At 35.9% G+C, this 16,171-nt stretch overlaps 2 protein-coding genes across 3 annotated transcripts; both read right to left on the bottom strand.

Moving 5' to 3' along the window:
- Positions 1–384: 384 nt before the first annotated feature.
- On the bottom strand, positions 385–8,121 carry LOC109012557 (alpha-glucan phosphorylase, H isozyme). The gene is made up of 15 exons (XM_018994258.2): positions 7,594–8,121; positions 6,699–6,878; positions 6,022–6,198; positions 5,857–5,942; positions 5,492–5,681; positions 5,339–5,431; positions 4,701–4,885; positions 4,448–4,565; positions 4,225–4,353; positions 3,661–3,879; positions 3,341–3,544; positions 3,098–3,256; positions 2,253–2,516; positions 1,461–1,651; positions 385–757 (listed from the first exon to the last, which is right to left on the bottom strand). Exons 1-15 carry the CDS (start codon positions 7,804–7,806, stop codon positions 631–633), a joined length of 2,535 nt encoding a protein of 844 aa, XP_018849803.1. The 5' UTR covers positions 7,807–8,121; the 3' UTR covers positions 385–630.
- Positions 8,122–10,451: 2,330 nt separating this feature from the next.
- Positions 10,452–16,150, bottom strand: LOC108980789 (calmodulin-binding receptor-like cytoplasmic kinase 2). 2 transcript variants are annotated; one of them, XM_035685128.1, is made up of 7 exons: positions 16,059–16,150; positions 15,170–15,416; positions 14,630–14,868; positions 14,211–14,373; positions 13,465–13,554; positions 12,841–13,139; positions 10,452–10,991 (listed from the first exon to the last, which is right to left on the bottom strand). In XM_035685128.1, exons 2-7 carry the CDS (start codon positions 15,414–15,416, stop codon positions 10,665–10,667), a joined length of 1,365 nt encoding a protein of 454 aa, XP_035541021.1. In that variant the 5' UTR covers positions 16,059–16,150; the 3' UTR covers positions 10,452–10,664. The 2 variants fall into 2 exon arrangements, with proteins under 2 accessions (XP_035541021.1, XP_035541020.1); XM_035685127.1 differs by lacking the exon at positions 16,059–16,150 and adding an exon at positions 15,657–15,700.
- Positions 16,151–16,171: the final 21 nt, after the last annotated feature.

Raw genomic sequence — 16,171 nt, 5'->3', positions numbered from 1 at the left:
AACCATTAAAAACGGTGGGGATGGGTGTAATAACTATTTAAGTAGAACACAACTTTCGTTAGGTCGATGAACTTGTAGCTAATATTCTGCACGCACAACAATTCATCTACAGATCCATTACGTTGTGTAGCTCTATTTCAATTTTGAAATAGAAAAAATGCACGGGTTTATTTGATGGTTTTAGAAAATACCGAGGACTTGAAAGGAATTGAGATATGTTATGGCACACTGGCCTATCTCTGTTCTGATGTCGTTGATATTGTTTATAACCATTGATTTTTTTCCTTTTAGAGAAGAAGAATTAATATTAAGAGTAGATGAGTAGTGTTACATTAACACAAGGAAATGAGTATAGCAGTATAGCTCACGGCATTATACACCACATGATAACCACATTATTCCAAAAAATAAAATAACATTACTGATCCCTTATACAAATTTCTTAACATATAATAGCAATAAGGTTTTCGCAGAACAACTATGAATTTATTTGGCAAGCACCGGATACAGATCCTTTTTTTTTTTTTTGGGTTTGTGCTTGATATTTCCCCTCTCCTTTATGTGCTCTGCTTATTTCTTATAACACAACGTATTATATGAAGGCTAAAACGAGCAGTACTGTTGAGGAAATTATGGTACACGGCATTCTGCTATGTTCCAGATTTCTTTGGCATACTGAGAGATTGTCCGGTCACTGCTGAATTTGCCACTCCCGGCAGTGCTTAGTATAGACATCTTTAGCCACCTTTTCCTATCCCTGCAGGCAAATATATCATAACATCATTTAAGATGTCAAAGTGCAGCGGCATATTGTTAGATGTTCTAATTTAACCCCATAACTCGAAATTCCAATCTGTTCAATGGTGATCAAAGTTAATATACTAAACTTCATGGAGTCCACCACTTTATAAATATATATATATATATATATATATATATATATTTTGGCAAAGTTCAATATTTACGGTACTGCTCAATTAAATAGCATTAAGATCCTACTTCAACAATGTTCTCAAATAATAAATCACCGTTCCACGCAATAACTAAGTAAGAAGAACAAAAATAAAGCTCTTGCTATATAAGATTAAATCCCATGACTTCTCTGTCCAAAAATAAACTAATTATGTGCAAAGTCCTCATGCGCTAATTGGGGTATCTAAGGTAGGCCGCAATTATATTATTGGCTTGCTCATGCTTAATTCTTGAACTTGGGTTGACTAGGCTGAAAAGCGGGCTGTCTAACTACTTATGAAAAGAGCGGGCTGTCTAAGCTAGGTGGTAGTTTCATATCAAGGGCAAAGATTGACTTATTTGGTAAGATTGACTTATTTGGGATGGTGAAGGAGCTGCCAAAGCCAAGTTTGAACTGTTTACTAGCAGTTTGCATGTTAACAAAGCCCAAATTTCAGTGTAGGTAGCATGAAGTGTGATTTTATGATTGAGGGGTGCTGATAGCTTACTTGTAAGCTTCATCTACTTTTGCCTGAGCATCCATGTAGCTTGGGAAGTCGTAACCAACAAGAAAATAATCACCACGTCCATAACCAGTGTTTCCCTCTAGCGACTCAAGGAGTGGATTGTAGTCATAGCTTCCAAATGCTCCACTCCTAATAAAGTGCTTGGCCTCCTCAAATCGTGGATCTGGTTTGAACTGTCATTCACAAGAAGAGCTGATCTCAGATGAGGAAAAATTTGCAGCAAACTGGTAAGCTTATATATTCAAATACAAATAGGGAGAGGAACACTAGGAAAAATGTGATAAGAAAAAGTCATTAACTTGGGAGAATGTAGAAGGATAAGCAAACACTAGCTTTACCATCTTATATGTCAATTCATTGCAAATTGTCGCTTGAAAACACTTAAGAAGAAGTAAGTTACAAGAGTTTTAGCTCAACTATAGAAATGGAAGGTCTATTTTTGAAGTACACGTCAATTTTTTTGTGGTAACTATTTTACTTGTATCTAGTTCTAGTTCTTGACTAGTTGCAGTAACTATATGTCCTGTGTACTTGGGCTTTGCCTATTTTAATTTCTATTTATAAAATTCCTTTTACCTATGTATAAAAGAATTATATGTTTATGGAACCCGTATATAATAATGTCATAGTAACCCTGGCTTTAATTTATATTGATTAGGCTCTGGCAAGCAGCTATTCAGGCTCTGCAGCACTAATGTCATTTCCCTATTAGGAAAAGGTGAATACAAAGAAATTGACTTTGACCAAATATAATAAAATCTCAAACGTCAATACCAGTCCATTCTCTCTTTCCTTGCGCAGCCTGGGTACTTCATCTGCAGTTGCACCAAAGAGGAAAAAGTTCTCCTCCTGAATTTCCTCTCTGATTTCCACATTAGCTCCATCAAGAGTACCTATGATGAGGCAGCCATTGAGTGCAAATTTCATGTTGCTTGTGCCACTTGCCTCCATGCCTGCAGTACTAATATGCTGCGACAACTCGCTCCCTGGAATAAGCATCTCTGCTACAGATACATTGTAATTTGGAATAAAAACTACCTGAAATTTTTTGCAAGTTTTGAGCAGATAAGTCTATAATAAACCTTACGAGCAATGTTGGCATATGCAGATAATACGCGTACATGTGCAAGAGAGAGTAATAATTTTGACTAAAGGGAGAAGAAATAGCATCCCAAGAGGCTAAGTAATAAAGATTCTCTACTTCAACTCTTTCCGAATATAGCCTCGGGTAGAAGATATTCAACCTGAAACTCTACACCTCCCTGCCATGCATTGATATCAATGACCAGCTTGAGTACGTATAAGAAAGAAGCATCATGAACCTGCCTTTCAACAGGTTCACAGCAAATCCATCCCATTAACATATACAAGGTAAAACGAAAGTAGCATGCATGGTAGCCCATCCCATTCTGTCTATTTAATTGCTAACATTTTCTTCTGGAGCCATAGAGCTGTACATACATAGCAATTCCATCAACAGAAAGAACAAACTTTTGTTCATGGGCAAAGCTCTGTGTCAGTTGATGATGGTAGGCAACAGTGAATCACAGACCCTGATGTACAATGGGAACTCGTAATCCTGTATTTATGAATCATTAACTTTGTGTTTGAAAAATTACCTTCAGATATTTACTGACTTCGGGATCATTGTTAACAACAGCACCGACATCATTAACCAGCTTCACTATTCTTTTAGCATTTGTATATGTTGCAAATGCCTTTCCCCCAATCATGATGGTGCGTGGAGTAGTGTTCTTTCGCTCTTTGGGGCCCATTTCCTATAATAATTCGGCTTCAAGGGAGTTCTCAAAGATGGTACAAAAATTATGCAAATCAAGGATGATTGTGTGTGGGATGTATACCTTTAACTTCTTGTACCTATAAATTGCTCCCAGAATGTTCAGCAGCTGTCTCTTATATTCATGAATGCGCTTGACTTGTATGTCAAATAGGCTATGTGGATCAATGCTCTCCCCAGTCACTCTTTCTATGTACTCTGCCAAACGCTGCTTATTAGCCATCTTTGCAGAAGCCCATTCAGCTTGAAAGTCTGCATTGTCCGCAAACTACTTGGAAAAAGCATCATAAATGAATGTAAAATTTATACACCACAGGAAACAGTCTAATAATGGTGAAAAAGAAAAGTATTCAATATATTTTAAATAATTTTTTTAATACATACCTTTCTAAGACCTGTAAGTTGGTCAAGGTTGGTAACCCATTGTTCAGATTTTAACCATTTGGTAATGATACTACTGAGCTCAGGACTGCAAAATCGGAGCCATCGACGAGGAGTAATGCCATTGGTTTTATTTTGGAACTTTGTTGGCCATATAGAAACATAGTCCACAAATAACTCAGACTTCAAGATATCACTATGTAACTGGGCAACACCGTTTACCTGCAAAGGGATGGCCAACGATAAATTTCAAATTAAGAATTCAGATCAAATAGGGGGAGACGTGGTTTCCAGAGAGAGAGAGAGAGAACAAAACCAGAAGATGAAGGATTGAGTAACAATACACAGCCAATAAAAGGTAAGAGCAAAGGTGATAATGACAAGCATTCTTTGGACAAAATCAGACAACAGAAACATTGCAGCTTTAAGCAGCAAGTTCATGGATGACACTTATGCCAGATACATAAATAATTCTAACGAACAATTATTCTGTACACAGCTAAATAGAGTGTTGCATGAGCTAAATGAGATACGCTCTTTGTGGATTTCCAAGAATGGACCTCTTACCGTATGTGCAGAAACCACGCATAGATTTGCCATCCTCACAACTGGCTTTTGGGGATTATTATCCAAAATGCGAATGCTCATAAGCTTACTTTCAAGGTCAGTTCGTGTCTTACATATCATTGCTACGAACTGCATGGTATTTACAATTCAAGAGTCAAAACTCAAATATCATCTATACAACAGATGGTACAAAGGGAGTGAATTAAATGGGTAAGCGGTATACTCTCTTGTCAATTTCTTCTATGATCTCCATATGGCGAGGAAGAAGCTTCCGCATCACAGATTGTGACCATTTCTCAAGTGCTTCTGGAAGGACCGTGTGATTGGTGTACGCAATAGTCCTAGTTCAATCATTAATTCATAAAATTGAGCTACAATCAAAACTGCACCGCAAGCATGCTGAAAGATTACAAAAGAAAGAAGCTTGTGCTCCGACTCAGTGAAAAAAGTTCTAATGAACATAAAACACAGAGCACCTTGTTGTGACATCCCAAGCTTCATCCCATCCAAGTCCTTCATCATCCAGTAGTAATCGCATCAGCTCTGGAATTGAAAGTGTAGGATGAGTATCATTCAGTTGTACTGCAACCTTGCTAGGAAACTCAGACCATTGCCATGTTCCCTTCCCTAGCCTCCTCTCCTTAAATCTGAATATAATGTCCTGTGAGTGGTTACAAGATTAGAGCCAAAGATTGTGAGAACTGAATACAAGACAAGCAACTGCATGAGGCTTTCTTATCAGTAAATACAAGGAAAATTAGCCAGTAATAATTTCCATTAACAGGATGTCATTGCCGACAGCCAAGTGTTAAAGTGCTCAAGGCATCCACTATGCAACAACTTTACATCGTCTGAGTAGAATCCCCTGGGAGCATAATTTGAGTTGAGGACCTCCATTGGTTTTTATGTTCAATAGAGGTTACCTATGCAACCCCATGCACTATAAGCAACATACTATGAGTTTGAATCTCTATCTAAGCTAAATGGTTTATTCTTGCATCAGTTTCAAAGTATCTTATCATTTCTTAGAATTTGGTGCCATGTCAGTACAATCACAATGAGAAAAGTCAGAGTGATCAGAAGAAAGAATGAAATAAAGAAGGAATTAGAAAACCTGAAGTGATGCACTACAGAGAAAGAACTGCTGCTTCAGCCGCAAAAGCTTTCCATTTTCTGTGGCATCCCCAGGATAAAGAACAGCACAAATCTGCAAATGAAGAACTTAGTACTAATCCATTTCAGGAAAATGTCAGAACTGATGACCAACCTGTTGAGCTTGAGAATGAAGCTGTGCAGCAGCTTCATACTGTCCGTCATTAAACTGGAATAGATTGAAATCCCCAGCACAAGCCTTTGCTTCCCAGATACGAAGACTAATAGTATTCTTGGTTTTGTATCCTGGAATTGGCACATCGTAAGCTAGAGCTTGCACCACCTCTCCATCAACCCATTTTCGGCTGTAATTTACAGAGAAGCATCTTCAGTGAGCTTGTTTATTTTAAGAGCAACCAAGTTGCATATGAACTTCAAAAGGAAAGCCATCCTTAAACGTTCATGTTTTAGTGGTCATACCAAACATCATATAGAGTAAAATATATAAAACTATGAATTAATTATGCAATTAAAACTTACAATCCATTAGGATTAACCTCAACACGGCCAAAGAATCTGACAGGATATACCACGTCATGCCTAACAACTTCCCAAGGACTAAATTTCTGCATAATTTCCACAAAAAGTGTCGAGCATTCCATGAATTATGAAATATGTGACAGAATTTTCATGAGAAATAAAAACCTCAAGCCAATCCTCAGCAATTTCTTCTTGGCCCTCCTTAGTGATCTGCTGCTTGAACAGCCCATATTTGTACCTCAAACCATACCCCCATGCAGGCAAATTTAATGTTGCCATTGAATCTAGAAAGCATGAAGCAAGCCTTCCAAGACCACCATTTCCTAGAGCTGCATCTTTCTCCTACAAAGATGAATTTCTAATGACCATAAACCTACTGATATAAACTGCATAAAACCCATAAAGTGAAATCAGATTTATGTTTTGGAAGCCCGTGTAATTGGGTTGAGGCACTATGATTATTGATGGCTCTCAACCACAAGGTATTAGTGTCACTTCCTGTTTGTGAAAAGTGGGACCCATTTTAATCTCATTCCTCTCTCCACACTGTTAGGAGGAAACTGTTTTAATTAGGTGGAATACTAAGGACTCAATCTTCACAACAAAGATTACATTCCCACTGATTTTTTGAGCCCAGGATTATCCAAAACCTGAAAAGACCAGTCATATCTCATTTAACCACTTAAATTATGTGGAATGCTTGCTATAGGTATTGACAGTTAGGGAGTGTAAAATTCCCGAATCTGTTGAATGGAGAGAACATAGACAGAGGCTCCAAAAAACAAGTCTTACATGTTCTTTTGCCAATGAAAGCTTAGTAACAAGAGAAAAAAGAGAACTACCTGCTCGGCTATTTCCTCCAGGGCATGTCCCAACTTTTTCAAAGCACCGCCATACGCATTTTGAATGTCCAGATTCCCAATAGCATTAGTTAAAGCTCGTCCTTGAAGATACTCCATTGATAAGTAGTATGTTTGTTTGGGATCAACATTGTGAAAATGACGATAGGTCTCATTCCATTGCTGCACAAGCAATCAACAGTAACACCATTAGTCCAGCTTTTGTGCATAACCGAATACAAGTAGCCCAACACTTAGTACTAAGAATAAATGTAATCATATCACTAAACTCAAAACCATGCGCAAATTCCTTCATTTCTTCCATATACACTTTGATGGTATTATCCTAATAACAATATAAGATCATTTCTTACTTAAAAGCATGCCATTAACACAAAAATAGAACCAAGCGATTATTTCTCAAATTTTCTAGGTTACATAAGAATCTTACATATGCGTAGGTCATTACTTCTCCGAACAGAACTTCTAAACAATTACATTGTGCAACCCCATGGTGCTAATTTGATTGAAACAAATTACATACAGATACAGTCAAACGTTACAAACTGGACTAAAAGCATCATGTAGAAATATCTACAAATGAGTCTGCTTTGAAACGTCCTGTCTTGCATTTATGTTGAAATCATCTATAGAGTCAAGCCTTTTAGCCGATTTTACGTATAAGAAACAACAGAAAACGAGCACGGATCGAATCTGAGACTAAAATTTAACATCAACAGCAGAGGTAGCACCTCCAAAAGATGTAGTCCACACACTATCACAAAAGTGAGCTCCAAATTACATGTATAAAATCACCGCTATGTACACCAAAAAGAGGAATGCAATTCGGGAAATTAGCACGATATCAAAACTTTCTAAACATGCTTAAAAATATTACTTGTACAAGACGATCGCGAACGCTGTCGGCAGTCGCATAGTACGCTTGCTCAGGTTCAAACTTGAAAGGAGAGAAATGAGGGCTGAACTGCGCGTGGTAATTGATATTCGATGCGATCTCCGCTGGCACCTCGGCCAGTGGGTACGCAACAGCCGGGACTTTAGCAGAAACGCCATAACCAGGGGTACCCTTAGCTTCTGTGGAAGCCGCCATGTCTGACACTCGCTAATATAATCTGTAAAAAAATAAAAAAAGAATACAAAGTACTGAGCCCAGTAGAGCTTGCAGTTGCGAACAAGAGGTTCAAAATGCAAGAGCACAGAGAGAGAGAGAGGTAGGGAGGTATTGATAAACTGAAAAATATCCGAGTAGAGAGAGAGAGAGAGAGAGAGAGTTGCGAGGTTCTGCTGAATGTTGATTGATATTAAAGGGGAAGAGGACAGAGAGACTGTGTGTGAAAGGGAGTTTTTGGAGTGGTTGGAGGAAAAAAGGAAAAACAAATCACAGAGAAGGAAGAAAAGATTGAATTGAACGTGACGAATGACGATCACAGGGGAATGAAGCCAAGGGGTGATGGGTCATCATGGGAGGGAGCTACGGGTAGTGGAAGTGTCACGCGACGCCCGGTGTTTGGATCATTTTTCTCTCTCTATTTTTTTTCTTTTTTCTTTTTTTCCATTCCTTAAGAGCATCAGCATTCATCTAATCAAAAAGAAATTTTCATCAAAATTTGATGATTTGAGCTGGTATTGGATTTGGTATACTATCAAAGCTCAAGCTTTGAGCTATAGTACTTTCATCTTTATTTTTATATTTGAAAATCTACTATTCATTCTATATTTTTATTATAAAATATATTTCTTACATTTGTTATAATTTGTGTAATATAATTCTTTTATCTTTTCTTTTGAATACCCTTTTTACTAATACTATTGCATGATGGTTTTATTTTCTGGCTATATTAATATATATATAGTTAGTGTAATTGTAAAAAATAAAAAAAATAAAAAATATTATTATTAAAAAATAGTATTATATTATTATTTTGATGAATCTAATAACTAATCTAATATGAAGTTATGAATAAGGAAATTTTAAATTTATAAAAAATATATACTTTTCATCAAATTTTAAAGATAAATTTAATGAAACTAATGATAATGTTATAGGGGATAAATTTTCGCAACAAATAATCAATTACAACAACGCTAAAATAGAAAAGAAATTGAATCTCGAGACCAAAAACTTAATTTCAAACATTCAAAACCAATTCATCAAACTATTTAATTGTAAGTTTAAAACATATTATTTTATTATAAAAAATACATTAGTTAAAAAAATTAAAAATTAAAAACTGGCTTACCATCTGGTGGTGGATATATACAAGCCACCTATTTTAAAAAGGGAGGAAGGACACGTGGTCGCGTTCAAGCACAAAAAGATTTTAGCTAATGGTTCATATCATAATGCCTCTCTTTGATATCACGAGGCTGACTCAACTAAAAATGGATCAACATCTTCTGTAATTACACAAAGAGGCTGGCCAACATTTCCTATTGAAACCAAACCCATTGCTGAGAGCATTAGTTATGGCCTCAACAAACTTTAGCCAGAATTTGACTAAGAAATTCATTTTTATAAATTTAGCTAACTATTTTTTATCATTATTAAATAACAGGCTCAACAAATCTTTCACTGTTCTAATAAAATATTATTTTTGAACTTTTCATTTATTTTAGTTATAATTGTAATTTAAATATTTATTCGTTGTTAAAAAACTACCTATTAATTTTCTAACGTTCATATTATTCCAATGGTTATATTTCTTCAACAGATATATTTTTTTAACTTATATTTCTCGATATATTTCTCCAATGGCTATATTTCTTCAACGGTTATATTATTTCACTATAAAACATAATATTTCTTCAATAATATTATTCACTTCAACTCAAGTGAATATTTTAATCTAAAAAAATTATTTGGCTAGCTCCTTTGGCTCAACAAATTTGGCTAGTGATTTAACTTGAAGTTAAAATCACTGTTGATTTGTTGAGCCAATTGTAACACGTTATCTTGCACTTTAACTATTCTTTAACTATAATTTAACTTTGTTGAGCCCATAACTGGTGCTCTGTTTGCTATTTGAATTTTTATTAGAGCCCAACAATTGAGATTCCATCTACGACTGGACCTTGTTATTGTCAACTTAAATAACTTTATATTTATTATTTTTATCATATATTTAAAAATAAACTATATTTATATATATATATATGTATAAACTATATAAAGAAATTTTACAAGTATCCGAAATAAGTTCGAATTCGTCCCAAAAAAAAGGAGTTATTTATATAATCTTTTATTTCAAGCTCGACTCGTTTTTAACTGTCTAATTCACTTTTACAAAATTTTTCATCTCATCTCATTTCATTTCATCTATTTATTATAACTTTTTTAAATTCTCACACAAAATAAAATAAATACAATTTTTTCAAATTCAAAAACAAAAATACTATTAAAAAATTATTTTCTAATAATATTTTATTTAACTTTTAACTTTTATCTCAATTCTTCTCATCTCCTCTCCTTTCCGGAAACAAACGAAAATCAACCGAACTCGACGTACATCCCCTAAACACTTTCACTAGATATCTCAATGAACAGACGCAACTTCTTGAGATCATGCACTCCATGCACCACGTGTATGCATGTCTCGGCACTTTGTGATTTAACGGATTGCGAGCACTACAGTAATGCTCATCCAGTGACCATCAAATTCTGAGTCTAGTGATTCATAAAGGCTACAAGAATGCAATTAACTGAAATCAAAGCCAGGGGCGAGAGAGAGACTGCAATTAACTTAAAATTCATAATCTTGTCTTCCACCTAGTCTTATATTTACTAAAAACACAAACAACTCGTTATCTACATGTCTTCTTAGATTTCAAAAGAATGAGCACAAACTCACAAGAATTATAACAAATGAATATATCATTTTGTATTTCTACATTAAGAAAAAATTACAGATGAAATAATGATGTTTCTCTTAAAATCCGCTTGCCGCTCAATCATGCAGAGATAAATTTGTAGCTGTCACCATCTTCAACACCAAAAGATATATGTAAACTCTTCTTAGCATCTCTCTCGGGAAAGTTTGCAGATTGAGGAGAACTAGGAGGGAGAGAATGAGAACTGGATCTTTCTCTAACATCTTTTCGGATATTCCATAATACCTCGACACATTGTTTCATGGAAGGTCTTGATTTTCTCGTAGGTACAAGGCACAGGTGAGCTAGTTTGAGTACCTTCTCCACTGCCATGACTGATTCTGGGCTCCTTTGCAGCCTTTGATCCATGGCAATTACTGCCTCTCCTTCGTTCAGTTTCTTTATTGCCTGCATACAAAAGATGTTTTCATCTGTCTTGCCAATTTATTGATTGGACTGAAATGTATAACGTCACATAACCATCAAGATACCTACGAGGTGCACTAATTAAACAATGCTATGAAAGCTTAGTCCCTTTATTAATTACCATGAGACCCCTTTCATTTTTTTCTTCAAAACAAGTTGCATACTTATTCAGTTATGTTATTTGGGTTTGAAATAATTGTGCTAAAAGTTATCTTTTGGTGTAAATAGTGAAGACATGCAAGATGAAATGAATATAAAGGTAGTGGGTGCTGGGGTAACATTGGGAGTTTGTTCCGTTCTAAATGGCTGAGAAAGAAGGATTTAGACTTTGCTATTAGACTTTGCTCAAGTGCTTCATTGTTCTACACTTCCTCTCTATACACTGATTCTTTGAATGTTTATTTTACTTGAATCCCTTATTGTTGAAGAATAATCCCACATTGGCTGTGGACAAGGTCTTGTACATGTTTACAAGGAATGAACAATCATTTCTTGCAGAACCGGTTTTATGAGATGAGTTAGGCCCATTAATTTCTTCATGGTGTCAGAGCTTGCCATAGGACGAATGAGGGCCCACACTACTTACCCCGTGACAAGGACCAGAAAAAAATATTGGCTTGCACATGAGGGAGGGTGTTGAGAAATAATCTCACATTGCTTGTGGACAAGGTATTGGGCATGTTTATAAGGAATGAACAATCCTCTCTTGGAGAATCGGTTTTATGAGATGAGTTAAGACCATGAATTTCTTCATTTATCATCTCTTTTCATCTTGGATGTTAGTTCTCAAAATCGAGTACATACTCAGCTTTTATTTGACAACTATCTAATCCATTCTCAACAATGTTAGGGTGACACCATAGTGATACTTGTCTCTGATACATGGGAACAGGCTATATGAAGTGGAAGATGTGACTGGTCATGGCAACTATGACAAGTTTATGTGATGACTGTCTTATATGCAATACCAGAACAAGGTGTAAAATGTTGGGCTGGAATGGTGTGACTCCAGTTTCACGCAAAATGTCTAAAACAAAGTGACTGGAAAGTTTGATCTTGTCATGGTGATAATATGATAAGTTAAATGGACAATTAAAAGTATTTTCTCAGGTAGCTCAGACAATGTCAAATAATATCCTGGATTTGATATGGTCTGGCTTGGATTTAGATTTGCCTGGGAGTGTTCTCTAGACTTGGTTGGAAGTGGGACTTGGACTTGGACTTGGTATAGTCACGATATAAAATAATCCATCAATCATCATCTTCCAGATGAATGGAATCCACAAGCCATTTTGATTGCTTGAGCAGTGTACCATCTGACATATACATCCTTCTAGCATTATGATTTTAGGCCCAATTTTCAGCTTTTCAAAAGAGGATCAAGATGGTTATATGCACTTTAATGCGTCTAGATTGATTACATCTACTTTATTTTGAGTCACTTGTGCACAAATGCCGGTATTTTAGTATTGACATCAATTCTTACTTAACCAATGTAGATGCGCAATATATGAATCAATGGGAAACACAAAAAGCACCGACTACTTGTACTGCTGATTATGCACAGGTGAAATGAAATGGGAAATAGAATAATGTCAGGTTCTCAACTTATAACTGAATTGGAAGATTTTATTGTCTGAATTGGACTATGTTTAACTCTTAAAATGTTATGACCAGACATGGATTTGCATGGTGTTTAAAGCTAAAGTTGAGTAATAACTAATTCGTTGTGTACTTCAAACAGATTAGGTAATCTTACTCCAATGAGGCTAATTCAGAATGTTACCAGGTTAATTCCTTTATACTGTTTCCAGGAAATAAGAATACATACCCATCTTATTGTTACCCGCTCACTGATTGATCTCTTCGTTTCAATGGGTTTTCTTCCAGTCATCAGTTCTACAAGCAACACACCAAAGGAGTAAACATCACTCTTATCGGTGAGTTGATTCGTCCTGAGGTAGTCAGGATCCAAGTAGCCTGCCGTTCCTTTGACTTGAGTTGAAACATGAGTTGCGTCAGGATCTGTTGAGCCCAATCGTGCAAACCCAAAGTCTGCCACTTTTGCACGCAGTTTCTCTGTTATGAGAATGTTTGATGCTTTTATGTCTCTGTGGATTATTGGATGATCTGTTAAATACATGAAAAAAGTTATACGTCTCCAAATGCTTTTTCCAATAAGAAAATGGTGACACAGTTTTGCTGTTGATTAAGGAGTTTACTTCTCAACACTGGCATACATTGTACCTTTAAATGACTTTTTAACTTCCAGAACACACGAGGAAAATTTCTCATGATTTAGCCATTTGGATCGGTACATTAAAGTCCATGCATTTGAACTTCATGCAAAGTAATATTACTACACTCTTTTAGACATCTTCGAATTATTTATGAGAATAGGAAGTTGCCTGAAGTTAGAACATAGCCCTACTTTTGACTGAAATCATCTACATACCTGTGTACATGTGAAGGTAGGTAACTGCATGAGCAATATCGATTGCAATCTCCAGCCGCTCTGCAATTTCGAGTCCTTTTCCCAAGGTACCTGCAATGAAAGATGACTAATGTTTTCATTTTCCTTTCCTTGTTATCAATTCAGCCACTAAATTGAGCACCCACTCTTTCTGCTTGTAGGTAAACTTTTCAAGCAATTACTACTAAAAGAAATAAGTAGCCAATACCATTGAGGTGGTCTCTGATTTCTAACCATGCCTACCTAAGAGCCAACCAATTACTCAACTAGCAGATTCTAAATTTTCAGGTGAAAATGGATTGTAGTTTTGGCATGGAGAGTGAAGGAAAAACTTCTATTTTTCTGAGAAGGAGAGAGAAGGAAGGGCTTGAGATCTCATAATTCTCTCCCACATTACAAAGCTTCTCGGTTAATGACAATGAAAGAAATATTTAGTTATTTATAGCACAATCTTATTCTTAGAATTCGTCTTTTGCTATTTCCAAACCTCAGCATATGCTTAGAATACATTATCTAGCTCTTCTGCTTTATGGAATGGAAAAAAATCAGGGATTTAGTTGTGTGCTTTGGTTTCAGGGGAATTTAGCACATACAGCTCACGTATATATACCTGACATCTGTTTCAGCTTTTAGATTTTACTGACTATTATATCTCATAGTTTTTTTTGTAAGTAAAAAATAAGGCTATTATACTTCATAATTAGAGAAATTATAGTCGGTTGACTTACCATCAAGATGTTCCCGGAGTGTCCCATTGCTGACATATTCAAGCAGAATGATCTTCTCATCTTCATGCTCCAGATATCCATACAACCTTACCAAATTCAGATGCTCAATCGTTGACAAGGTAAGCATTTCATTCTTGAACTCCAAGTGGTTTTCATGTTTGTTCTGCCACATATTTTCAAGCCATTATGCATCTTGATGGAAAATCACTTTTATCTATGCTTCTAAAAATTATTTGGTCTCATATTACCTATATCCTCTCCTTTGACCACGTCAAACCATTAAGTATACAGACAACAATTCAAGCAACATTTTTCTGGTTACAACGATTTTGATTTTACATAATCACATGCAAGTTACAGAATTACCAATCAAAAGCTATCAATCAAGAGACTTAATATCCTCATGCATGATACCGTACCTTTCTAGCGCGCTTTATTGCAACAAGAGTACCATCCCGGAGCCTCCCCTTGTACACTGTCCCAAATCCGCCTTCCCCAATTATATTAGCTGGAGAGAAATTTTCGGTTGCCTTGTAAATCTCTTCAATGGAGAAATTCCCAACTTGACCATTGAAAACACAGGAAGAATAACCAGAGCTAGAGGACTTGAAAATTGATGAACTCTTCGCGCTGCTCCCCGAAGAAGGATCTATTGAAACTGCAAATAGGAAACACTAGTAACACGGTACCCATTTACCATAAACATTGAAAGTGCAGGAATTCGAGCTTCTTTAAAAATAGTAATGTCTTGACCGTGTTTTAAGCCAAGTTAAATACCCCATGACTTGACATCCATATTTACGCAATTGGTTGCCTTATGGCTTATACTGCCGCTGAAGATGTCAAGCTATATGCGTTAATGGGGGAGGAGCTCGAGCTTTGACCAATGTAGATAAATAGGAGATCTATGGATCCTAAATTTCCTAACCTTTGAACATCAACGAAATCAGAAAACTTACCCGAATTCCCTCTGGTTCGAACGATATTTCTGCTGGAATCAGCTATATGATATTTTGAGTCGACCTTCTTCCGCCAGAAGAGAACAACGGCGAAAGCTCCAGCAACTTTCTTTGCTGCAACCTTGAAATATTTCAAGGCAGAACGAGTTCCATTGGATGCGCTATTGCCGGCCGGTTCATCTCGGAGAATGAAGTTTTCCTGTCTTTGGCTCGAGGGGAAGTTGCGGGGACTTGGTGCTTTCTTCATCTGCAGAGGTGATGATGAGTTTCGCCGGTTTGAACGTATATTACCTTTTTGGCTTTGTGGAACAAAACTAACACATCATCTGACAAGAATTTACGGGAAATAATAGACTATGTTGCTTGCTCGTAATCTTCTCATATTTTTATTTCTGGGAGACCTTTTCAAGCAACTCATGCTGATTTTACCGACAACGTCGAATACTACAAACCAGCACGACAGATTTGGAAAGGTCAACCAACTTACCATGGTAGTTTTCCCCGCTTTGAATACAGAAACTTCCTGCTTAGATTTTTCCAACCTCGATTTTGACCCCCGTTATTTTCAATAATAATATGCTCTCTACTTCTAAAATCTTTTTCACCAGATGCTCTCGCCTAGTCTCAGGTTTATTAAAAATCATTTCATATTATCATTATAATTTTTTTAAATTTTAAAATAATAATTATATTAAGAAATAATATTATAATAATATTTTATTTAATTAATCTAAAATTATCTCATCCCTCTTACCATTCTTATCCTGTCTTATTGATTTAAAAAAAATAAAAAATAAATACAAAAGGGAAATCGAACTTAATTTGCATGATGTACATGTGCTTAATTGATGCCCTCCAACATTCAAGCCTGCTCAAAATAGTAAAGTACCTCTTTTTTCTTAAACCATTTCGATTGAAGGTGAGTTTGACTTTTAACAGGTGTTGTTATCTTCAAGAAAAATCTCAGCTGTTACCGCTGGTCTGGTCAACTAATTTGAATCA

The sequence above is a fragment of the Juglans regia genome, chromosome 14, assembly GCF_001411555.2.
Source record: "Juglans regia cultivar Chandler chromosome 14, Walnut 2.0, whole genome shotgun sequence".
Lineage (NCBI taxonomy): Eukaryota > Viridiplantae > Streptophyta > Magnoliopsida > Fagales > Juglandaceae > Juglans > Juglans regia.
This window is presented reverse-complemented; position numbering and strand designations above follow the sequence as displayed.

Coding starts and splice junctions, on each gene's coding strand:
- LOC108980789 (XM_035685127.1), bottom strand. Junction 13,555..14,210: donor ACTCCGGGAACATCTTGATG/GTAAGTCAACCG, acceptor CTTTCATTGCAG/GTACCTTGGGAAAAGGACTC. Junction 10,992..12,840: donor AGCGGGTAACAATAAGATGG/GTATGTATTCTT, acceptor TTTTGTATGCAG/GCAATAAAGAAACTGAACGA.
- LOC109012557 (XM_018994258.2), bottom strand. CDS start 7,806: ATGGCGGCTTCCACAGAAGCTAAGGGTACCCCTGGTTATGGCGTTTCT. Junction 6,879..7,593: donor TTCGCGATCGTCTTGTACAA/GTAATATTTTTA, acceptor TTGCTTGTGCAG/CAATGGAATGAGACCTATCG. Junction 3,545..3,660: donor AACTTACAGGTCTTAGAAAG/GTATGTATTAAA, acceptor TTTTCCAAGTAG/TTTGCGGACAATGCAGACTT.